This window comes from Neurospora crassa, linkage group V (genome assembly GCF_000182925.2).
Source record: "Neurospora crassa OR74A linkage group V, whole genome shotgun sequence".
NCBI lineage: Eukaryota > Fungi > Ascomycota > Sordariomycetes > Sordariales > Sordariaceae > Neurospora > Neurospora crassa.
Window position 1 is genome coordinate 2,679,113 of NC_026505.1, and position 22,973 is coordinate 2,702,085.

A 22,973-nucleotide genomic window follows, 5' to 3' on the forward strand; every position below is an offset into this window, starting at 1 on the left:
AGGGGCTTACAAAATCAGGTCTGTTGCCTAGGGCATGTTGCTCTCCCTGCCTATTCTAGACCAGGTGACGAGCAATTGCATGAAGGATGACTGCCAATGCGCGCCAAGTTGAGGTTGAAGATGCCTCAAGGGGTCAACGGGAAATGAGCAAGTGACTGGTGCTGGTGAAGGATCGTGGGTTGTGATGGGGAAGGTTGGAAGGAGGGGAGCGGAAGTGAACCTGGGTAGCAAGTGCTGCCTGCAGAATGAGTTAGTCACGATGTTCTGAAATTTCAGCCAAGAAACACTCGAGTTCGGCGCCGTACATCATCGGACCAAACGGCGATTGCTGGACTCTAGGGGAAGGTGGTGGGCTTGGGGCATGTTTCTGGCCGTACGTGTTCAGATGAAAGAGTGTTCGGGTCCGAAATAATCAACTGCATCTTGGGTTCCTGACAAAAGGGAAAACGTGGGCTGTAACGATGGGAGGTAAGTGCATCTCCTTCGATCGGTCGTCACGGCAGGCGTACTTGCAACTTCCACTTGCGTTCCTTCCTCCTTGATGCCGACTCGTGATGCGAGTAATATTGGGATCCTATGAGCTAGCACTAGGTGTGCAGGGAGCTTTTTGGTACAAGGCTTTGTTTCTTGGACGGAACTTTGATAGCCAAGTGTGAGCCGAGACTACAAAGCATCCATCTTGTCTGATCAAGAGTTAATTAAGTGGAACTCATCGCCAATCCGATGACAGACACTCAGTCGAGGATGAACACAAACCGGCCGAGACAGGACGAGAAAGATCAGACGTCGGATATTCAGTTGAGACAGATCTGATAGGCGGTTGGCTAGGTAGCGAAAGCAGGAATGGCCATCAACCAGTATAAAGGGGTCGTCACGGACATAGTCCTTATATAACTAGGCGATGTTACTAAGCGTGCTCGAGAAAAGTTGCACTTGTGGCAAGCTAAAATATCAGAGGTAGATGCAAACAACCGTACATCAAATGGCAAGTCCATCTCTAGATCCAAAAGGTTGAGACTAGTGAGCAATGAATCCGCCATGAGAGAAACAGACTTGATCGATCAAGACGACAGGATGAGAACAATCGCAAATTCCCCAGCGTTTCATGTGACCCGTGAGCTGAATCTGCTTGTTCCCCATGGTATACTTGTAGGTGGTTTGAAGCATGTCGTTAGGTTCAAGTGTAACGACTCGAGACCTTGCATTCAGGACAAATCTGAACCGCCTACTGCCCGGATTATCGAGCAGTGAAGGAAGCGAAGTCACTCGTGATTATCTGCCCGGATATTCAGTATTTCTCGAACGAATCCAGAAAATACTCATTGGAGCCCACAGATCCATCGGAGTCCTTCAAGCGTAAGACTTTCGTGTCTTCAAAGGCTGACTTTGTCATAGTCATCCGCTGTTGTCTTCAAACTATCACGTAGCTCTTGGCAGGTGTGTCTTTGCGGAGTTGCAATTCGTTTGTCGTTGAAAGAGATGGAGTGATTACGTCAGCAGAATAGCCCCTTGCACGTGCTTAGGTCGCTTGCGCCGTTCCGAATGTCAGCACTGCAAGGTCAGCAGGATCCGCGAAAAATCGAACGGGCGACAAGAACTTGAAGTCGATGTTTGGGGGGAGTGGACGTGCGAGGAGGTGGTGCGGTAGACGCACGGACTGGCATCCACTCTTTTTGAAATCCTGCGGATCTGATTGGCGAATGGCCGCTGGATTTGGAAAGAGGCAAGCACTTCTCCGAATGCCGAAGCGGGAAAAGCAAAGTCCAAGGTGAGGAACAAAGCGCCTTCATCCACACTGAGAGGTTATAGGTATCCGGATATCCCAAGCACCCGACTCTACTTCACCCACACTTCACTTTCGAGAGGGGACACGCCTCCGTGATAATCTCCAGATTGACCCTAAACAGGCGGGAACTGCAACTCCATCGCTGTCGCTGTATTCTTGAATCCGAAATTATCCACTTCCAACCTCGGGTCGGCAAACAAGAAGAGAAGGTTACAGCAGTCCAGACACTGAGCAAGTTCCGCCAGCCATTCAGCGGCACTACCTATCTTTCCCCGGCCTGTCCGCCCGCCACTGCACGTTCTAAGAGTGTCAACGCTACTACCGCCGCGTACGAATACACTCTTTTCATTGGCCAGATTGGGCTACGGTTGATTTATCATAAGCAACGTATTTATAACGGTCACCATTACCTACCTACACCAACAATAACGTCCTTTATCCTCTCTCGCGAGGCACTTTCGAGAGCATCAGCAAGAACAATCGTTGGGCTCAATTTCTGCTTTGAAACCCCTGTCAGACGACACCATGTCTTTCTCCAGCCTTGTACAAGACCTCTCTCTCCGGGACCCCAATGCGCCCAGGCGCCGCGGTGACGCTTCAGTCTCTACCATCGACGACCGCGCTTCTCGCACATCCCACATTTCCCGCGCCATGTCCTATGCCAGCACCGCCGCCACCAGCGTCAGCATCTCCGGTGATATCTCCAGCCAGCTCCATGGCGGTTATGCCCATCCTCTTGCCCGCTCGTGGCAGGCCGAGCGTCAACTAACAAAGGTGCGCTTCCCATCGCCTCTCTTGTTTGTTTGATGACTCTTCGTCGCTAACCAATCGCCTTTGCAAACAGTCCATGCTCATCTATCCCCTATTCGTTTCCGATAACGACGATGAAGAGGTTCTGATTCCTTCTCTCCCGAACCAATATCGCCGCGGCATCAACAGACTCGTTCCCTTCCTCGAGCCGCTCGTCCACAAGGGCCTTCGCTCCGTCATTCTCTTCGGCGTCCCTCTTAAGCCCGGTACCAAAGATGCGCTGGGAACCGCTGCCGATGATCCCGAGGGTCCCGTCATCCGCAGCATCCGCCTGCTGAGGCAAAGATTCCCCCAGCTATACATCACTGTCGACGTCTGCTTGTGCGAGTACACTTCCCATGGTCACTGCGGTATTTTGCGCGATGACGGCAGTCTCAACAACCAATTGTCGGTCGATCGCATCTCGGACGTTGCTCTTGCCTACGCCAAGGCCGGTGCCCACTGCGTTGCTCCTTCCGACATGAACGACGGCCGCATTCGTGCCATCAAGCTCAAGCTCATCGAGGAGGGTATTGTGCACCGTGTGACGCTCATGTCGTACGCCGCCAAGTTCTCTGGCTGCCTTTACGGTCCCTTCCGTGACGCTGCCGGCTCATGCCCTTCGTTTGGCGACCGCAAGTGCTACCAGCTGCCTCCTGGAGGCCGTGGTTTGGCTCGTCGTGCCATTGTTCGTGACATCAACGAGGGTGCCGATATCATCATGGTCAAGCCCGCAAGCCAGTACCTGGACATCATCAGTGACGCCAAGGAGCTCGGAAAGGACTTGCCCGTTGCTGCTTACCAGGTCAGCGGTGAATTTGCCATGATCCATGCTGCTGCAAAGGCGGGTGTTTTCGATCTTAAGGCTATGGCCTTCGAAGCCACCGAGGGTATTCTCCGGGCTGGCGCCACCATCATCATCAGCTACTTTGTTCCCGAGTTCCTTGACTGGCTCTCCACATAATTTTGTCATCATAAGGGCAGGAGTCAATGCAATGGCTGGCGCAGGGTGTTTCGGCGTTTCTTATGTTTTCTTATACCAGGTTATAGATCTTACTACGGGTTTGGGGGTTAAAAAGTTCAGGACGGGATGGGTCATGATGCACGAGCACGTAAAAGGCGTACATACCAATAAACGCACCTCTTCATACGAACTTTGCACCGTCTTCTAAGCATTGAACTGACGAACGATCGCTTCACATACTCATCAAAAACCAAATCGCCAACCTTGTCCTTTGCCAAGTTGGAAATACACATGTTCCTTGCACAACGAATGAGCAGTGCATGGGTCTCCTTAGGAAAACCATCTCTCGATGTCAACAAAACGTCATCCCACACCTTTCCACCATTGCCATGAGTTCTCCAGGGTGCGCAGACCTACATCATACTGTGTGCCCCTTCAACCCCATAAACTACCCAAACGACGGCTTAAGCTAAAATCTACCACGGACAACATATACAGCCTTAACCGTCAGTCAGTTAGAATCACGTAGGTCTGGAATTACTTTGAATAAGACATGACCGAGTATGGTCAGCACGGGCCATATCAAAGCCACACGTACGTTTCTGCGACTCCTTCTGGTTATCCAAAAGACAAGACAGGTTGTAATGATCGTATGCAGGCTATCGGTATAGGAAGACGTGGATGACTGTTGCTACCATTGGCGTTCTTTTTCCTATTTTTATTCGCACCAAAGTTCATACTACAGAATATTGGAAAATTTCATATTGGGGTTTGGTGAAAACTTCGTTATATGGACAGGTATACGTATATATGCACAGCTGCCAGCAGGAACTGAATGTATGCAGCTACGAAACAACGCATTGCTCTTAATTGTCCGGGACCGGAATCGAACCACTTTCAAAATCAACCGAGTTCCAGTCAAGTAACTGAAGCTGGCATTTTTGCAATAAGAGTGGTATATATAGTTGCGATAGCATCGCTATCACATCAATGTCTCTTTGGCATATCCTCAGATTCTCCGGTACCTACTTGACCACAGAGCTGATTAAATCATTGACTGTGCGGCCGGGGCATAAACAAAACTCGTGGCCTCGATAGTAATCCTCCACTTCCTTTCTATTTCTTTTTCTTCATCTAAAAACACAAGAACCACACGATCCCAAATGCATCTACTTTGTTCTCGGACTGACGTCCTGGTCGCGTCTCCGTTAGCACCTCCCGTTACAGCATCAAGAGAGTTCACGAAGCCCTCTTGTGGCGAGAACACTAAGAGGGAGTGTGCCAATGACAGATACCCGATGATCAGGCAAGTCTTTCTCCCGGCAGCTACCGGCTCATTTCACTTCGTCTATTCATCCTCAACAAGGATTCGGAAACTGTGGCTCGTTTACTGACGATATTTGGCTGATTGGAAGTTTGTTGTTTAGTTGAAGTTGAAAGAGAAATGAAAGAGTGTCGAGACTTGGGGGTCATGGAACCCTGGGCTGACCACATGTCCCTTCCGCCAGGTACCGACGGGTATTTCTATTTAACTCTTTTTGTTTGCTAATTATTCCCTGAGATCCAGCGAGTGCATTGCCCACACATATGCCTGGCGTATCGAGTTTGTGTATCTGTTCGAGTACCGATTGGAGGTCCAGTCGCCACTCATGCATTTCCCCCCATTCCACTAAAAGTCTGACACTGCACCATGCCACTTGATCATATCGCATAAATTCGGGCCACACATCGTTAGATACCATGGCCTAACCGGCAGCTTCTTGAATAGCAGTTAGAACAGATGCAGTGATGCAGCTTGAGTGCCTTAAGGTTTGAATCATGGATGAGTTTCGTTCAGCCTGCAGTGGTCAGCTGAGACGTATGGCCCAAGTTCATTAAGTACTGCCTTGCCGACAGATCTCACATTGATAATGCCCAAGAATCATGACAAATGTGCCAGCAGCACGGCGCTTGAATGAGTCAATTTATGTAAACGCCGTGGCAGTACGGTTCCAAGGTATTTCCATCTCTGCGATTACAAGACAAGTGGCAATTCCCCTTCTCAACTCGCAGTACATGCTCCGAAGCGCTTGAAGGGGTACTGTACTCTTGCTGCCTTGCGGACGAACTCCACGAACCGTTGTGGTGTCTACAGGATCTGGTGCTTTCCAGGCTTCCTCACGTATTCTGTGGGTGCCATGAATCTGAAATATGAGTACAGAAAACTTGTTTACATGCAAACATGCGTCAGAAATCTGGACGACATGTGTGCCGATAACTAGGTGCCTGGAAGAAAAGAAGACATGCATCACTCTGGCCACCTTTCAAAGGTCTTTTGGATCTGTTGGGCACGGTCTTTTCAGACTTCCAAAATGTGTATAAAGCACCTCTGGTCCTGGCCATTAGAGTTCGTTTGTCCTCCTCTTTTTTTCTTCATCATCAGATCAGACTTCCACATCCCGATCTCCTCTTCGTCCACATCACCTCTTCATTCTCAACTTCTCCATAGTAAGTACACACTCGCTCGATATGCCTCAGACACAAGCCAACAGTCTCTAGACAACACGGTCACAACTTCAATCGGGCTCGACTGATCAGAAGGCTTGGTGACTTGGGTGCTCCAGTCTTCGGAGTTCCCAAATTCGCCAAGTTTTCTTCATGTCTCGCTCTAATCTTTGTTGATCACGGCGCAGACTTTGCTTTCCCATCCCCGCTTCTCCTATTGAGGGATGGGTCAGCAGCAAGGGTTGAACGCGGACTAAGGGTTCGGGGCTTCCCTATCTTGGGCTATAGGAGCTTTAGCTCCCTGAGCGTCTCCAGTGATGAGCAGTCATGAATCATACATACACTGAGGAGACATCAAGCGTGGGTCTCAAACTCAACACAGACAAGGCCTTTTTTCCCGACATCGAGTCCAATGCTGGCCATGAAGAGCAAGAAGTCGGGAGGGCACCTCGACGCCGACAACGCCGCCACTCCACCGTCTTTGGCTGGTTACCCAGACTAAACATTGGTCTCTTTTCGGGAAAGGCGAGGCATCATGTACCCCATCTAATCGCCTCAATACGTCCTCTATTACTCCGCTCAGCATTCTTCCTTCTCCCAAGCTTTCTCCAGTCTCGCATACGGAGACGACGCCCCTTTCGTTCCACATTACCAGAGAACCAAAAGAAAAGGGATAAGGAGAGAGACGATGAGGAACCTCGGACGCTAAGCCCAACGGCGTATCTGGACGGCATGCGCGGCATCGCTGCGTTTTCCGTCTTCCTCTGCCATCACTTCTACACATGCTTCTTCATCGCCGAAGGCTGGGGCTCGGGAGGGAGCAACTACCATATCCTCAAACTTCCCATTATCCGGCTCTTTTACTCCGGGCCACCAATGGTGTGTATCTTCTTCGTCATCTCCGGCTACGCTATATCTCTGAAACCACTCAAACTTATCCACTCGGGTGCTTGCTCATCCAGTTCTTCTTCTACCACAGCTCACTCTGACGAGCGCAACTACTCCAAACTTTTCGAAACTCTTTCCTCGCTTGTCTTCCGGCGCGGTCTCCGGCTCTTTCTCCCACCCGCCATCTCAACCTTTCTCATCGTTCTCCTACTCCGGCTCGGAGCCTATGAATGGAACCGCGAGTTCGCTTCAGACGAAAATTTTCTGAGAAACGTCCAGGAGATCCACTACGAGCGATTCGAGTCCGCCACGGAGCAGTTTGTGGATTGGGGATATGCCATGCTCAACTTTGTGCACCTGTGGGATTGGGATGCGTTTGCGGGGTCGACGGGGATTGATGTCCATTTGTGGACGATCCCTGTGGAATTTCGGGCTTCCATGGTGTTGTTTTTGACAATACTGGGGACGGCGAGGTTGAATAGGGGGGTCAGGAGGGGAGTCGTGTTAGGGTGGTGTGGGTTTGCGTTTTTATGGGAAAGGTGGGAGATGTGTTTGTTTTGGATGGGGATGGTGTTAGCGGAGAGTGATGTGATCAGGGAGATGCAGGCAAAAGGGGAGAAAGAAGGAAGAGTTCAGGGGGTTTTCGCGGAGAGGAACGGAGGAGGAGGAGGAGTGTTGCCGGTTGTTGAGCCGGTGTTAGCGAGGACGGCAGACGTCATGCCGCAGCAGCGACGTCATCCCCAGCGACACCCGCAAGAGACAATGGCAAGAGGTCCTGATATATTCTCGGATATGACTATTATTGGGTCCGGAGACGAAACTTCTCACGAGTCTCACCAACCACCGACGCCATCACCGCCGACAACAGCAGGAGCTGGCAGACCTCTGCCTGCCGGGATGACCCTCTTCCCGACAGTCCTCCTGGTATTTTCCCTCTACCTCCTCTCCCAACCCGACATAAACTCCCACCTCACCCCAGGGTGGATAACCCTCACCTCCCTAATTCCTCACTGGTGGACAGAACACTACCGCTTTTATCAATCTATAGGGGCAGTCCTCTTCGTCTACTCCGTTTCCCGGTATCCATCCTCCTCTGATTCCCCCTCCGGCTCCTCATCCCACCCCCGTTCCGTCGCCGGCTCGTGTTCCTCCAACACTGGTCCGACCACCGCCGTCCCCATCTTCTCTTCGATCCTAAACCCCAAGACCCTCTTTGAATCCTCCATCGCACGACACCTTGGCAAAACTTCCTACGCCATCTACCTTGTTCACGGTCCTGTTCTTCACACCTTCGGATATACCGTGATGAAGTTCACCTGGACTCGGGTAACAGGTACGGAGACGGATGAGCAGTACGTCACGGGGTTTGTCTTGGCCAGTCTCGCCGTGGTACCGTTGGTGATCTGGGTGGCGGATGTGTTTTGGAGAGGGGTGGATGAGCCGGTGGTCAGGTTGGCTAGGAGGCTGGAAGAGCGGGTGGTTGTTGGTATAGGCGAGTAATGAAGATGGTGGGAGTAGTTTGGCTTTTTGGGAACCACCAAATTGGCTGCTCGAGCGAACGGCTTGGGATATCCAGTTCAAGTGGGATGATCCATCTAGTTGTGTCCTACCTTCCTTTCTCTTCATTCTCTCCTCTTTCCTTCTTCGTACGCTTTTGCCTCTTTTCTTCCTCCCAAATCATCTTCCACCTCGCCTTTTGCGACAAGGAGCACTTCAAGTCTTCAACCACGATCCATTGTCGGGTTCACCTCTGGACTTTCTTTTGTGCTCTTCAATGGAACAACAGTCGCAAAGAAGAGCACCGAGTAAGTGTTATTTTCTCCCACTACATCAAAACGAAGCGAGCGCTAACTGACTATACTCGAGCATCGACCGGCGGGTACCCAAGGACAAGATCGTTGGGGTTTACCCCTGAGTAGATCCCAAAGACGTTCAACATCAAACAACTTCACCCCTGAGGAGTAGGAGCACGTCAAAAAAAAACCCTCCTCTACGGCCAAGAAATACCGTCGTCGTTCCTCAGGGGATACACTCGGAAAGCTTATCCAAATACTTACTCCTTCTTCCTTTTTCCTCAATCTTTTATGGGACAAGTTCAGACAGTCTATGAGACCTTGCCACCGACTCACTCATCTGTTTGAACCGGTCGTAGACGAGCATTATCAGATCGTTTCAAAGGATGCAAACTGTTGTTTCGGCGGCTCAAACGGGGATGCTTTTCCGCTCGTTGTTCCGATGAAGAAGCAATTCTCGGAAGAACAACAACGTTTGTCCTCCCGAACAACGAGAGGGTATTACCATTGGGGGGGGATCTGGCAGGCCCCTTGCGGCCAAATTCAGACCGGCAAGCAATATCGCATTCTCGAGCTGTCTGAAAATGTTCGTCCTTTGTCGTCTTGGCCGCCGCCGTTGAGACCGAAAAGAAGGCCATCCTCGCTCGATGGCCAGCGGCTGATCGCCATCTACCATTACATACATCACCTTTTTTTTTTTTTCTTTTCTTTTTTTTTCCCTCTCCTTCTTTTTGGGCTTCAAGTCTTGGGCAGTTTTTCTTTCCCCAGACACAGACGGCGAAGGGGCATTAGTCAGTACTGGGGATATTATCTTTTCTGTCCGCCTTGCTATTTTTGGACCATATCCATATCATGTTTGACTTTAACGCTAACGCACCACAATCTTCCTCACGGCTGATTTGGTCGTAGACGGGCAGTGCTAATCCTTCAATGGACGCGAGATAGGTGTTCGGGTCCATTGTTGCCTTTTTTTTCGATTGTTGCTCGGATGGAGAGTAGTGCTTGGAGGAACGGAAATGTCACTTGGACAGTTGAAAGTGGCTATTGGAGGATCCGGCGGGCCCCTGCGGCCGAATCATCTAGAGGGATGATAGGTGTTTTGCTGTTGTCGAGCAGGTTGTTATTCCCTAGTGTATGTAGGCTTCATCTGCTTCTTGTTCTCTTTCTTTGATTTTTTTTGTTTTGTTTTTTCGAGTTGAGGAGATTATGTAAAGGTACCTCCCTCTCGGCTGATTTGGTCGTAGACGGGCAGTGCTAGTCCTTCAATGGACGACGAATATTGTTCGAGGTGGGATGGATGCTTCTTCGCTCGTTGTTCCGATGAAGAGCAATGCTCGGAGGACGGGATAACACCCGAACACAGCGAAGCGGCCATCGGAGGATCAGGCGGGCCCCTGCGGCCGAATCATCAAGGAGGCAATTATCATAGTCTCAAGCAGTTGAATCATGTACTTAGACTTAGGCATAAGTACTAGATTCACAAAACACTACAAGAATGTTTGCATCATATAAAGTTACCGCCAGTTTGGGTGTCATGTGTACTCCGACGCTGCTTCATATGCACCGAACCATACAGAGCACAGCTAACTCTACCTGAAAAGAATTCCGAGTTTCACGAGATTATTCGGTACGCAATCTTGTTTTTTGCGTCTTCTGAAAGCCGAATACCAGGAAATCCCAGGGAAGTCGGGCAAGTATTAAGAAATGCGGGGCCGATGGTGGTGTTCACATGCTGCTGTTGTTGATCGATGTCATGTATTTCCAAGATGTATTGTACAACTCCAACCCCCGACTCCCATAACTTACACTCGCATGCCTAACGACACTCTAGGTAGGTACATATACATGCCTGAAACCAGACTATGCATCACAAGCTGCTTGAAGCACTCGCGACATTCCTCGTCCTGTACGCCTCCAACCCTTCAATTTCCCCCGTCGTCTCCTCCCACTCCTCCTCCGCCGCCTTGACCACTTCCCTCTCTTCTCCTCTTTCACCAAGCGACTCCTCCACCACCACGCTGTCGCTAATATCCCTCAGCTGCTCCTCCATAATCCTATACTCGTCCTGCGCCGCAATCCAATCAGGCATCTTGGACATGTCCTCGGAGTTCTCGTTCTGGGCAGCCGCCTCAGCCAGCCTGGCCACGAACGCCGCCTTTCTCTTCTGCTTCTTATCCTCCAACCGCTGCATCATCTGCAGCGCACCCTCACGATTGAGCAAGTAGCTAAATGCCCTCAATGTGAAACGATCAGGCTTATATCCCGCAGCCTCCATGCGCTGCAGTGCCGATGCCGTCTTGCCGACGACCTGCAGCCGGGCGTGGCCGGCAATCAGGGTGTTCCAGGTCACGCGATTAGCTTCGACGCCGTGGTCGCGCATCATCTTGAAAATGCGGTCACCTTGCTCGCGGTGCTCGCGCCGGTGCATGAAGCCGTGCAGCAGGACGGACCAGGTGTAGATGCTCGGGGCCGGGTGGCGGGGTTCCAGATCGGGCTTCTGTGGGTCGGCGTCGAAAAGCGCGCGGGAGGCGGCAGCATCCTTGAGCATGTCGCTGACGATGTCGAGGGCGGCGAGGGCCATGTTGGTGCCTTGCCATTCGAGGATGGCCTTGATAACGGTGTCGTGGATAATGGTGCCCTTGGAGGCGACGAAGGCGAGGATGGTCGGGTCACCCTGCTTGAGCCGGTTGCGGAAGTTGGAGTAGAACTCGATCAGGCTGGAGGGCTGGGAGAAGTTGCGGATGAAGGAGGCCACCATGATGTTGAGCGTGTCGTTACGTGGTTTGATACGTGCTTCGGCCTCGAGTTCGGGTATAAGGGCCAGGGTGTTCCTGAGCGATCGCATACTCTGCCAGCCAGACCATGAAGGGGCCATTCCATCGAGTTCTCGCTGATGTGTTTCTGCGGTGTAGCTTTGTAGGTCGATATTCAACAGGGCTTGCAAAGGACCAAGGTCGAATAGCTTGGAGTACGTCCTGAACATGTACTCAAAGCTTGGAATGGGGACTGGTGGCTTCATCTTCCGCTTTCGGAGCTCCCAGACCGTCGTAGTATGAATAAAGGTGAGGACACCGTTGATGATGACGGGATCTTGTGACGCTTCAACTGGTAAGAGCTCGAGTATGCGGCGGAAGCTCCGGTGATCATTTGCTAGCGTAGCTCCGTGCAGAAACTGGGAATAGAAATGGAAATCTGGCTGGACTCCCTGACTGGTCATAAGGTCGTAGACCTGCCACGCAGTTCCCAGTTCGTTGTTATCGCAAAGGTTCCTGAGTATAGTTGTGTAGTGGATGATGTTGGGCTGAAGTCCGAATTCCAGAAGCTCTTGATTTAGTTGCGAGCGGAGCGTGGGGAAGTTCTCGCCGTCCTCTTTATCTCCCGGTGAAATCTTTGGAAAGGTCAGGATGGCGGTAGCCAGAGCGGCGCAATGCAGCCCGTTGACATCCAGCTGACCATCCTGAATGATCTCACGCAGCAGATCAGCAGCCGCCGGCTTGTATTTTGGCTCCTTTGCCAAGTACCATACAAAATGTTGCTTCGTGTTGACATGTAATTTCTGTCGGTATGCTTTGATGGCTACAAGTAACTCGTAGACCTGGTCCACTGTCGCATGCCTCAGTATATGGTAGATGGTATTTTGTCGCAGGCAGATGAAGCGCCTCGGGGTTTTGTGGTAGCAGTGAAGCAAGGCCCCAGCGACGGCCCTCCCGTATTCCGACTGCAAAGGCCCTTTTAGCCTCTGCAGATAGTCGGCCATGTATAGGAAACTGTCGACGATAGCGTAGAAATTTGTCTTGTCTTTTTCAAAGATGGCCCGGAAGATGTCCGGGGCTTGGTCGGGGAACCAGTGGAGAGCGTCGACCATAACCGGCCGCCAGAGCTTTCTTCGACTCTCCTTAGGTATGAGCAGCCAGGCTTGCCGCATGTGGTCGACGTCCCTCTGGCAAAGTAGATCTTGTATTATGTGAAGCTCCGGGCGCCCCTCTGACTGCAGGGCCTCGTCTCGGAGTTTGTCTCTCTGTTTCCTATCCAAGGCTCTCTTCGCCCATATCTGGGTGAACCGTCTCTTCCAACGGTAGAGGTCCACCAGGCTGCTGTAATAGCCAATCTTTCGGACGTTCTTTTGGAGGACCCTTCGGTCCTCTTTCCACTGGTATAGCCATCCTTTCAATGGTACGTAATAGTCTGAGCATGTGCGCCCATTTCCATCTGACTCGGTGGCTGGCCTCGGCTGGCTTGACGACTGCTGGGCGGGTGGCGAGGACGCGAGAGAGCTAACAGAACGCACCAGCGGCCGGGAACGGAGGGAAAGCCGGAGCTGAAGCGGATCGCCTTGTTGTCGGAGGTTGGAGCGACATGACCGGCATATGAACGGAGCCTGGTGCATGGTTCTCCGGAAGGCCGACGGGCCGACACCAAGATAGAGCCGCAGGCGGAAACGATTTCTATGACGGAGCGTATGTTGGCATCGTCTGTCATGTGTGTGTTGGGGAGTCCAATTCCGACTCGACGACCATGGAAGGTCGGGTTGCGATGTCGCCGTAGTATCGAAAACGGCCAAAAATTTGACAAGACAGGAATCCGGGCCGGTGATAAGCTGCGCGGCACGGCGAGGTGACTGGAGGGGCGATCTGCCTACCTCTAAGGTACCTAGCAGTACTGTATGCGCTCGGCTTTTTACTGGACTGTAGCTAACGTCAGGGATGGATCTTGGGACGGCAGGCGCTAAGCTTTAGCGAGCCCGGTCCGTGCTTAACACAAGCGTCGCCGGGAACCACCCCACGCGGGACCTGGGAGCGCGTCCCAGTCCCACTGGACTGCCCGCACTGCCCTGCCGCCTCCATGTCACTGAATGAGATCCACAGTTTCAGAACCTCACTCCTCCACCATCTACATATCGACGGCATCCCAAACAGTGCATCGCAGTACCGAATTCGCAAGACGCAACGGATTGATCCAAGATTGGAATTAACGGATTCAGCCACAACATCTCACACAACACAAGGAAGACACCCAAACCGATAATGTCATCCCACGCGACACTCGCAGCCGCCGCTGACGACCGCAAGGCCCGTCTAGCCAAGCTCAAGTCTCTGAAGCGCAAAGAACCCGAGCCCACCTCCTTCGACGATGGCGAAGAGTCCCACGATTCCCCAGCCCAACACACCAACCACAACGACGACGGCGACAACCAGGAGGAATCCACAACCAAATCCAAAGACGGCACCCCAACAGCCGACGTAGCCCGCCTCCACCTCTCCGGGCGCAACTTTGACTTTGAAACGCGCGGGCCCAAGCTAGGCTTCGAAGCGCCTCCCACGCTGACGCTCGAGAAACCGACACTAGAAGAGCAAGCGGCCGATATCGAGGAGGAAGCGCAGCGACAGGCTGCTTTGGACGCGCAAGCCGCCGAAGAAAACAAGGGCATCGACCTGTTCAAGTTGCAGCCCAAGAAGCCCAACTGGGACCTGAAGCGGGAGCTGAACCAGAAGATGGAGGTGCTGAATGTGCGGACGGACAACGCGATAGCGCGCATGGTGAGGGAGCGGCTGGCAGCCAAGAAGCAAGCGGCTGTGCAGGATAAGACGAAAGACGGAAAGGAGGAGGAGGAGGCCGGTATGCTGGAAGGGACGGCGCTGGTGGAGGGGATGAAGTTGAGGGAGAGGGAGGAGGCCGAGGAGGAGAGGAGAGAGAGGGAGTTGGAGGAGGCCGAGTTGGCGGCTTGAAGAGTTGGAACTTGACGGCAGCTGTATTCACGCGGTCAAGGCTGGACGGGAGAAGTGGACCGAGAGGGGCGACAGGTCGAAAAGAACGAGGACGAGAACGAGGACGAAATATGCTCGCTAATCTCGGGAGGATTACTGTTATGATTTTGTTTTTACAGAGAAAGTATGCTATTCTCTACTTTGATACCCACCCCGCAAATCCTATCTACCCTTATTCATAGCCTGTGTCAACGCTAATCTCTTGCTGAAAGGGCTGAGACTCCGCTCGCGCGGCGGTGGCGCGGGAGACGGTTCGCGCTTTGGAGGTCGTTGCGGCGACGGACTCTTGTATCTCGGCTGTCCACGGCCATCTTCCCTGTCCCGGTAGTATCCTCCTGCCCTGTGATTCTCTCCTCTGCTGTCTCGCCTGACCGGTGAGCGGGCTGGTGACCTGGACCTCGACTCGGAAACAGAATAGTCGCGCCTGGATAGCCTTGTCCTCCCGGAGTCACGTCCACGCTCACGTCCGCGCTCACGGCGGGGCGACGGCGAACGACGACGAGGAGGCAGCGACCCTTTCCGCGATGAGTGCTTGACCGGGCTCTCTGACCTCCGGCTAGAATACCGATCCCGGGAGTCGACTGAGCGTTGGCGGGCCGAAGGCGCCTTGGGCGATGGCTCAAAGAAGTCTTGCGCATGTGCTCTCCGTGGAGGTGACTTGGAATGGCGAGAGGGCCTTGGGGATGGAGAGCGTGTAGAGATGGTCGACACCGAATCAACAGAAGCCGATCTACTCCTGCTTCTCCTTGGGCTCACGTCTCTAGATGGTGACTCGTCGTCCCTTTCAAGCTCCTTCTTCTTAGCCCGCTCAGCCTCCTTCTGGGCTAGAATCTCGTCGGCCACACCTTCCTTGTCCTGAGGCGGCACGGCACTAGTAAGCTTGGGTAGCAGCTTGGGATTAAAGAGTTGTTGGGTGCGCGACGGCCTCGGGATGTAGGGCCGTTCCGCAGCTGAGGCTTTACACTCATACGAATAGTGACGTTCTGGGAATGTCAGCTGCGTGTCCTACATGTATTGTTGAAGTAGGGAGAACACTTATCTCTCTTTAGGCATTTCTGGCATTGGACGGTTGAGGGGGTTGATTTGGACGGTATATTGCGCCCTCGATACATGATGGTAACCGGAAGGATTGTTTGGAATGTGGCTGGCCCCTGGAGATTGGAGCTTTATGTAGAATCAAAATGAACTATCTTCGTCCACCTGCCGTTTCTCAAGTTACAACGCCAACAAGGTCGGGGTGCCGTTCGATTAAGAGGTCGTTACTTGTTTAATGATTTCGGCCAAACTTGTAAAGTGATCGATCAAGGACGTGAAGCTTCTTCTTGATGGTTTTGATACTTGAGGATGGCGTTGGTTGGTAGTGCCTGGGTAAGTCGAATTTGGTGATGAGTTCCAGTTCTGTCCGTTCGAGGTGAATGAATGAGATTCGGTGGTTGATTGGTGGGTTGTGTAACAAGGTGTCAGCGGTGAAATTGACAGTTGAGAAAGGTCCAAGCACCAGTGCGATTGTTGTTGTCGACAGGTGGAGGCACGTGACGTTGCCAAGATGAAGCATCTCGGTCGTGGCACAGTGCACCGGGGTGGGTGGGTGTGCAGGTGTCGATGGGAGCACTCATCCGGCACTTGTTTCTGCTTTTCAGAAAAGGGCCGCTCCGTGTCCTCCAATTCCTTCAGCGCAGAGCTAGGAAAATCAATATGGTCACTGTACTAATGAGCCAAGTCTCTCTCCGTACGAGACAGCCCATCGGATTTTCGGGTTGTCATTATCAATGTTCTGGAAGCATGGATGAATTTTTGAAAGTTGCGTTACGGGGCGTCCATCTCGGCCAGCTTCGTAACGTAAACTGAAAATCACGAATTTTTATGGCCACGACTTTGTCCGGTTTTGCAGCCAAGATATTGAACCCCTCTCGACCAGTTCCCTCTCATTCCCCTCCTTTTGTCATACTCCCAATCAACCATATCTGAGCCACTGAGCTTTGTGTGGACGAAGACTTAGCGGTACAGCACCTACTTGTATCCTCATGAGCGCAGTCGAATATACATACACCACATGAAGTTTGTAGTGTAGACCATACATAGCCCGGTAGAGTATCCAAGGTACCTTACCGTATAGTACACTAGAGGTAGGTAAAATCAAGGGTCCTGTCAAAATCAGACAGCGCACTACGTAGAGGTACACAGCACGTTTGCAAATCCCGCGCAATGGAAGGGATCGATGGGATTTTGACACCGTTCAGTTACTAGAAATCAGGCCAACAGAAAGACAGGCCCAAGGTGGCCCACGGCAGGCGGTCCCCTACCCGTACCTGCAACACGGTGGCAGTCCCACTACATGGAGACCGACCCACGGCCACCTGAGGACTGAGGAGCCCGGCTCCCGCCCGGCGATGGATTCCTTTCGGGTGCAACCACCACTTTTAATCGACTTCCACCACTTCCAGTTATCTCGTCACAAACCAAACCCACACAAACGGGAAGCAACACCACGCCCCTCCTGCTCTCCCCATCATCCACCAAAGGTCCATCCGCCCAACCGTGGCGGCACCCTTTCCAGACACTTTGCTGTTTTCTGGGACTTAGGGCGCCGTCGGCTTTCCACTTTGTGGTCCGCCATTTTGGATCTCGGCCTTTTTCATCGTACCTGCACCCGCCGAACCGGAACCCCAAACCGACAGGCCCCAGCAAAAGACGAAAAAAAGAGGCGCGACACAAGCACTGCAACAACTGAAGGCAGAGGAAGTCCGGGACTCGACTTTGGCCCTGGCCGCAACACTTGCGCATTCACATCCTACCTACACTAGACCGGACCCCCGAATACAATGATCACCAGCACTCGTCTTTCGCTTTGCGCCGCTTTGATCCGTTTCGTTTCTTGATTCAGCTGGATTCCGTCCCATCAAAAAGCTACATCATCGAATTCCTCTACCGGATGCGACTTCCCGAGCGCGTTCTCTCTTCGACCGCCCTGATCTTCACCGGACAAACATACACGCATAGAGGCACTCTCGGCTGCTTGCGCGACTCTGTATAACATCCGCACTGCTCTTACAGCATCCCTTACACCGCAAAAGCCATGGCGACGTTCCAATCCACGGGCAACGACGTCAAACTATCTTTCGCAAAGGTACGTGGGCTTTCTTCACCTTGAACCCAGTGTTGCGCCCAGAAGACATGTGTCTGACTTGTGCTCTCCAGGTTGCAGCTGCTTCGGCATCCAAAGACTCAGCTACCATGGCAACTGCTACGAAAGCAAACGCACCGGTGACCGCCCGCGATAAGGTTGCGGTCCCGATCATGGTTGCCGCCGCCTCTGTCTCGATCCAGAGTGATGTACACGCACCCCAGCCTGCGCAAAGGACTGCCGATGAGGTGAAAGCTTCGCAGGACAACATCGTCGACGGACTCGGAAATTTGAAGCTCGAGACCAAGACATCAGATGTCTCTTTCGACGTTCCATTGACCAGCTCTATATCGATGCCTAACAAGGTTGTGATCAGCCAGACACCCTCGGACGATAATTCAAGGGCTGACTCTAGCTCCGAGCTCGGCACCAAGCCACCAAGCTTGGATGGCAAGAGCATCACTTCTGGGACTACCTTTAATGCATTGGACGAGAAGGAGTCGTTGCGTCCAGACGACAGTGCCAGCATGAAGGCTGCCACTGAGGACGATGATGCCTTTTCCATCCGTGGATCCTACTTCAACGGCTCACGAATGGGCTCGGAGGTTGCGGCTCGTATCCACCGCATCCAAATCGGAGATATGCCCCCACGGGCCATCACGACACATGCCATGGCTGGTAGTCATGGTCAACTAGGCCTTGCTACGCCTCAAAGTGGCATATCCGACAAACAGCCAGCGGCGGAGACGGAACTGCCCCTAACAAGCGGTCCAGGTGCCCCTGATGCCTTGACGGCAAATGGAGGATTCCTAAGCCAGCACCCGGATGAAAAGCTCTTGGAGGCCATGCGATCAGAGAAAGATCGGTTCAGTCTCTTGAAGATGGAACAGCAAGTTATTGAGTTTGTGGAAAATTCAAAGTATGTAGATCATCACTCACATCTGTCAAGTCTTTGAGTCGCTAACGCAGTGTCTGTGTAGGGAGCCGTTTATGGATTTCCCACCAAACAATACGTTTTGGAGAATGTTGACACATAAGCTTGCGGACTATTATCATATGACCCATTCATATGAGGCGGTCTCGGGCGCAGTTCGCATTTACAGAACCCCGTTCTGTAGAATTCCTCCACCACTATCCACCATTGCGCCGTCGACCTCTAACACCAGCTCTCCGGCTCCTGCTGTGATACCAAGGAAGATTATGCGACGTGGTGAGGACGGGGAATTTGCTCCTTCTAGCGCAAATCCCTCAAAGCCCACGTCGGAAGCTGGCAGTGACCCTAAAGATAAGCCTGCGGCTAGCAAGGAAAGAATGACTAGGGAAGAGCGGGAAGAGGCGTACAACCGGGCGAGGCAGCGAATCTTTGGAAATATGAAGGAATCTGATTCTTCGGGTCAAGGTATGTCTTGTGTGGAATTCCTCCACCTATAAGGCATTATAGGGCTAACGCAGTGTAGACGGTGAAACCTCCAATGGTGTTTCTCGGGCGAGCTCGGTATCTGCCAAGGACAAACCAAACGGTAAGAAGAAGGCCAATAAGCAACGTCGCGATGATTCGGAGAGTTTCGACTCACGATCTCAATACGTTGTCTATTATGGAGGCCCTCAGCAGTCAACATGGGGACCGGCACCTCAGGCGTACCCCATCAACAATGTTCCATATAACGTCCAATATCAAGCACCATACCCAGCTGCGGTCCCGACGTATGCGCCTCAACAAGCATATGTCCCCCAGCAAGCATACCCGCAAAACCAAGCGTATCCGCAGATGGTTCCAAACAACGGATATGCTCCTCAATATGGCGCAATGGCAAACGTAAGTCATCTTCAAAAAGTCGGCGTTAAGATATAATCATCTCTTCTAACTCACCATCAGTATCCCGCCCCCTCTGTCCCCCAGCCGGCTTTACCAGTGCAACAGCAACATCGTTACCAACCTCCACCTAACCCTCAAGTTGCTCCGCCATACACTCCTCCCATGCCCAGTGTATCGCAGCCAGCATGGGGGCCGCCACAGCAAGCCTTCAACCAGCCCGGGCCTGGCTATTCGTCTCGATCGAGTCCCTCCCCAGGAGGAATACCGTATGCCTACGGACAGCTTCCAGCGAATGCCAACCCCAACGATCCGAAAACTCAACACCCAATTCCCGGCAGCTACAATCGGCAGGCGCTCAACCCCAAGACGCAATCATTTTTGCCCGGCAACGCCATGCTCCCGATGCAACCGCCATCGGGTCCGTATGCAAGCTCGAACCACAGCAGCCCTCAGTTCTTACCGGCTCACATGAACTATGGTGGTTACCAGCAACCCATGCCGCCACCACCACAGGCGGGCTATGGCCCCGGCCCGATGGGATATGCCATGTCGAGGCAAGGGTCGAACAATTCAATGGGCCCGTATCATCATGCACCACCCCAACATCATGCTATGCCCCCCAACGCATCTCCCCACATCGCCCACAGCAAGGTTGCAGGCGGTCCACCACCGCCGACCGGACCAGCGGGACCGCAAGGCTACAGCCATCTCCCAACATATGGAAACCCTGCCTCATTGCCACAGAAACCTCCTATGTAGAATCGGCGGGAGACAATGTATTCAAGGGCAAGGTGGCAGCGTTGAACCAATGGGACATGATGGCCTCAGTCATGGCCCAAAGAAGAGGAGGATAGAACAACGGCAAAAGAAGGAGGAGCGAGTGAGCACTGTATATGCATATAGCTGTTACTAACGGTTGTTGGCATGGAATCATCTCCTAATGTTACTGTGCATAAGACATCATGAAGGAGAAAAGAGACGGATGTTTAGGTCTGGAATCTATGGAAAAATTGGGGCACTCAGGAACGGCAGGCAGGCAGGCAGGCAGCATAGCGCAAAGGAGACAGGCAGGCAGACAAAGACTTGATCAAATCCACTCACAGTCGATTCTCATTCAGTCAACCCCAACGCGGTTTCTACGAAAGGTGAGCAGGTGCAAGGTCGAAACCAATGGAAACTGTCATCCCGCATTTATGTTTCCCGAAATTATATGGCACGGGCGGTTCAGGACGGACGATCAAAGCGTTGTATAGATTGTTCTTTTTTTAAACAGAAAATTCCCAAATCAATTCATCATGCTGCTGACCTGACTGAGTAAGAAGGCTCTAGTAGTAGTATTCCTATGAACGCCGTATTGCTTGAGACCCAACCAAAGACGTCCCATACCTCTCTTTCCCTCCCTTCTTTTTTTACCCTCTCTCACCCTTCCCGCTTTCCTTTTCTCTCTCTCCCCTCTCCCAAATCGATAACCGACAACCGAGACCGCGCGCGCACTTCATAACGCTGTAGCGAAACAGCAGGGTATAGACGGCAGACAGACGAGACAACTCCAAGTCCGCACAGGTCGAGAAGTAAATAGAATGGGGGAGCCCGCTTTCTCTTGTAAAAACGGCTGCTGACTGAATCAAACGCGCGCAAAAGGGATTCATTGTAAGAGAGAAATCGGATCCTTTTTGTGTGTGTGTGAACCTTTCTTTTCCCCTGCCTGATTGTGTGTAGTGGCCTTTCATTAAAAGAAGATACTGGAAGAACGAGTTTCATTCTTCTCTCTTTCCTTTCTCTTCTTCTCTTTCCCTTTTCTTTCCACCAATTCGTCCTCTTTACTCGGCAGCTTCCCTGGGTTCCCTGGGCTCCCTCTGCTCGCGGCCACCGCGGCCACCAGCACCACCGCTGCGACCGCCACGCTTGCCGCCCTGGCCCCTTTGGCCACGCTGGCCGTCGGTCTTCTTGTCGCCCTCAGCGCCCTCACCATCCTTCTTCTCACCGCCCTCCTTGCCCTCGTCGAGCTTGGCAGTGGCCAGGCGCTGGGACAACTCGATCTGGGTGCGGATCGTGTTGGCAAGGTACGAGACCATAAGGACGTCCTGGATGTGGTTGTTGAAGTCGTTCTCGATGGCCAAATTGGACACCTTGGGAGCGAGGGAAAGGGCATTCATGAGGTACTGGCCGAGCGCGTGGTTGCCGTCGCGCTCCTCGTCGAGCACCTCGCCGACGAAGCCGGAAACGCGCTCAAGCAGGTCGGAGACGGTCTCGAGGGCCTGGGCGAGGTTCTCAATGTCGGAGACGACGGGGGCGGAGCGCGACTCGGCGTCGGCAGCGGCGGCGACAGAGCCCAGGGCGCCGCGCTCAGCGTCGGTGAAGAGGAGCTTGTGGGGTACCTCGATGAAGAGGCACGACTCGGCGGCGCGCTCGGGGCTGACGGCCACAGGAGCGGAGATGTACGTCTTGGTGTCGATGGTCGCGCCAGCCTCGGTGCCGATGGTCAGGTGGACGGCCGGGTGGGGGAAGGTGCCGGTCTCGGGGGAGGCGAAGAAGTTCTGGATCAGGGCGCTGAAGCTGTTGAGCTCGTGCGAGGTGGTGTACCAACCCAGCAGGGTCTCGCGGGGGTTGGCCTTGAGCGTCAGGGCCAACATGTTCTTCTGGTACTCGACGTCCACCTCAACCTGGTCCTCGTTCTCGGTGTGGGGGATGGCGAAGGTGGAGCGGACTTCGACCTCGCTGCCGTCCTCGCTGCGGACACCCACGAGGGCACCAATCACCCGTGTCGACTGGGTGTCGCGGTCGTCACGTCTGACGGCATGGTCGATGATGGAGAAGACAGCCTATTTGGTGAGGAAAGCGAAGGGCTACATGTCAGCTAGGTGTTGTATGGTCTTGGGCAATGGTAGTGGTGGTAGTGGCGGTGGTGACGGCGGGGTAGCAGAGAGGATATAGGTAGGTAGGTAGGTAGGTAAGCTTGACATGCGCAAAGGGGGACATCAAGGTAGGGGACTAGGTAGATAGGAGTGGAGGGGCAGATATAGGACTGTAGTATGGAAATTGGTGCTGTTGACGTACCTGAGGCTGGATGTTGACGGTAAGCGGGGCATTGCTGACACCGAAGCCAAGCACATTGGGCGCAAGGGGGCGCGAGAGATGGACGAAAGACTCCTGATCGACAGCCATTTTGACGACGGGCTGGGCTGTAGTTGAGTGAGAGATGGTGGAGGGGTGGTGTGGTGGTTGATAGAGGAAGCAGGACGGGAGTTCGAGGAGGAGGGGAGGAGCCGTCGAGGTTGAGATTATGGGGCTCTTTGAAAATGTAGACAGCAGACGCTGTTTTCGGGTTCGGGGTGAGAGAGAGGCTAGCGGTTGGCCGGGGGGTGGGGTGGGCTTGCGCTGGTGAAGAGTGGGCACGGGCTGGGCACTGGCAGAAAGAGAAGTCACTTTTTACGGTTGTACACTACACTTTTTTTCACTGCCGAGAATGGGTGTCAAATGTCAATGGCACTCCAGTGTGAGGGTAGGTCTCGGTGGCAGCCCGGCCATCGAGTTGGGTCCGTCACTGTTCACAGGCAGTCACTA

General features: G+C 53.0%; 7 protein-coding genes across 7 annotated transcripts; 4 read left to right on the forward strand and 3 right to left on the reverse strand.

Moving 5' to 3' along the window:
• The first annotated feature begins 1,622 nt into the window (after positions 1-1,622).
• Positions 1,623-4,458, forward strand: NCU01013 (delta-aminolevulinic acid dehydratase). The gene is made up of 3 exons (XM_956532.2): positions 1,623-2,560; positions 2,631-4,133; positions 4,198-4,458. The coding sequence occupies exons 1-2, from the start codon at positions 2,312-2,314 to the stop codon at positions 3,537-3,539; spliced, it is 1,158 nt and encodes a 385-aa protein (XP_961625.1). The 5' UTR covers positions 1,623-2,311; the 3' UTR covers positions 3,540-4,133; positions 4,198-4,458.
• A 1,892-nt stretch (positions 4,459-6,350) lies between these two features.
• Positions 6,351-8,411, forward strand: NCU01014 (acyltransferase; the record flags this gene model as incomplete). Its single annotated transcript, XM_956533.1, has 1 exon — positions 6,351-8,411. The coding sequence occupies one exon, from the start codon at positions 6,351-6,353 to the stop codon at positions 8,409-8,411; it is 2,061 nt and encodes a 686-aa protein (XP_961626.1).
• A 1,913-nt stretch (positions 8,412-10,324) lies between these two features.
• On the reverse strand, positions 10,325-13,287 carry NCU01015 (hypothetical protein). The gene has a single exon (XM_956534.3). It carries the CDS (start codon positions 13,089-13,091, stop codon positions 10,572-10,574), a length of 2,520 nt encoding a protein of 839 aa, XP_961627.3. The 5' UTR covers positions 13,092-13,287; the 3' UTR covers positions 10,325-10,571.
• Positions 13,288-13,623: 336 nt separating this feature from the next.
• On the forward strand, positions 13,624-15,862 carry NCU01016 (hypothetical protein). Its single transcript, XM_956535.2, has 2 exons — positions 13,624-14,593; positions 14,682-15,862. The coding sequence occupies exon 1, from the start codon at positions 13,729-13,731 to the stop codon at positions 14,428-14,430; it is 702 nt and encodes a 233-aa protein (XP_961628.1). The 5' UTR covers positions 13,624-13,728; the 3' UTR covers positions 14,431-14,593; positions 14,682-15,862.
• Positions 14,568-15,920, reverse strand: NCU01017 (hypothetical protein). Its single transcript, XM_956536.2, has 2 exons — positions 15,509-15,920; positions 14,568-15,449 (listed from the first exon to the last, which is right to left on the reverse strand). Exons 1-2 carry the CDS (start codon positions 15,579-15,581, stop codon positions 14,632-14,634), a joined length of 891 nt encoding a protein of 296 aa, XP_961629.2. The 5' UTR covers positions 15,582-15,920; the 3' UTR covers positions 14,568-14,631.
• A 951-nt stretch (positions 15,921-16,871) lies between these two features.
• Positions 16,872-20,730, forward strand: NCU01019 (hypothetical protein). Its single transcript, XM_956538.2, has 5 exons — positions 16,872-17,596; positions 17,668-18,512; positions 18,574-18,992; positions 19,051-19,409; positions 19,470-20,730. The coding sequence occupies exons 1-5, from the start codon at positions 17,546-17,548 to the stop codon at positions 20,166-20,168; spliced, it is 2,373 nt and encodes a 790-aa protein (XP_961631.1). The 5' UTR covers positions 16,872-17,545; the 3' UTR covers positions 20,169-20,730.
• Positions 20,640-22,928, reverse strand: NCU01021 (eukaryotic translation initiation factor 3 subunit EifCf). Its single transcript, XM_956540.2, has 2 exons — positions 22,467-22,928; positions 20,640-22,231 (listed from the first exon to the last, which is right to left on the reverse strand). The coding sequence occupies exons 1-2, from the start codon at positions 22,572-22,574 to the stop codon at positions 21,230-21,232; spliced, it is 1,110 nt and encodes a 369-aa protein (XP_961633.1). The 5' UTR covers positions 22,575-22,928; the 3' UTR covers positions 20,640-21,229.
• Positions 22,929-22,973: the final 45 nt, after the last annotated feature.

What these genes read in the sequence shown, in the direction of transcription:
- NCU01013 (XM_956532.2), top strand. Translation starts at nt 2,312, where the DNA reads ATGTCTTTCTCCAGCCTTGTACAAGACCTCTCTCTCCGGGACCCCAAT. An exon ending in CCGAGCGTCAACTAACAAAG is followed by an intron (nt 2,561 to 2,630) that starts GTGCGCTTCCCA and finishes CTTTGCAAACAG; the next exon opens with TCCATGCTCATCTATCCCCT.
- NCU01015 (XM_956534.3), bottom strand. Translation starts at nt 13,091, where the DNA reads ATGCACCAGGCTCCGTTCATATGCCGGTCATGTCGCTCCAACCTCCGA.
- NCU01016 (XM_956535.2), top strand. Translation starts at nt 13,729, where the DNA reads ATGTCATCCCACGCGACACTCGCAGCCGCCGCTGACGACCGCAAGGCC.
- NCU01017 (XM_956536.2), bottom strand. Translation starts at nt 15,581, where the DNA reads ATGTATCGAGGGCGCAATATACCGTCCAAATCAACCCCCTCAACCGTC. An exon ending in CCAGAAATGCCTAAAGAGAG is followed by an intron (nt 15,450 to 15,508) that starts ATAAGTGTTCTC and finishes CATTCCCAGAAC; the next exon opens with GTCACTATTCGTATGAGTGT.
- NCU01019 (XM_956538.2), top strand. Translation starts at nt 17,546, where the DNA reads ATGGCGACGTTCCAATCCACGGGCAACGACGTCAAACTATCTTTCGCA. An exon ending in GAGTTTGTGGAAAATTCAAA is followed by an intron (nt 18,513 to 18,573) that starts GTATGTAGATCA and finishes GTGTCTGTGTAG; the next exon opens with GGAGCCGTTTATGGATTTCC. An exon ending in AATATGGCGCAATGGCAAAC is followed by an intron (nt 19,410 to 19,469) that starts GTAAGTCATCTT and finishes ACTCACCATCAG; the next exon opens with TATCCCGCCCCCTCTGTCCC.
- NCU01021 (XM_956540.2), bottom strand. Translation starts at nt 22,574, where the DNA reads ATGGCTGTCGATCAGGAGTCTTTCGTCCATCTCTCGCGCCCCCTTGCG. An exon ending in CCGTCAACATCCAGCCTCAG is followed by an intron (nt 22,232 to 22,466) that starts GTACGTCAACAG and finishes CTCACCAAATAG; the next exon opens with GCTGTCTTCTCCATCATCGA.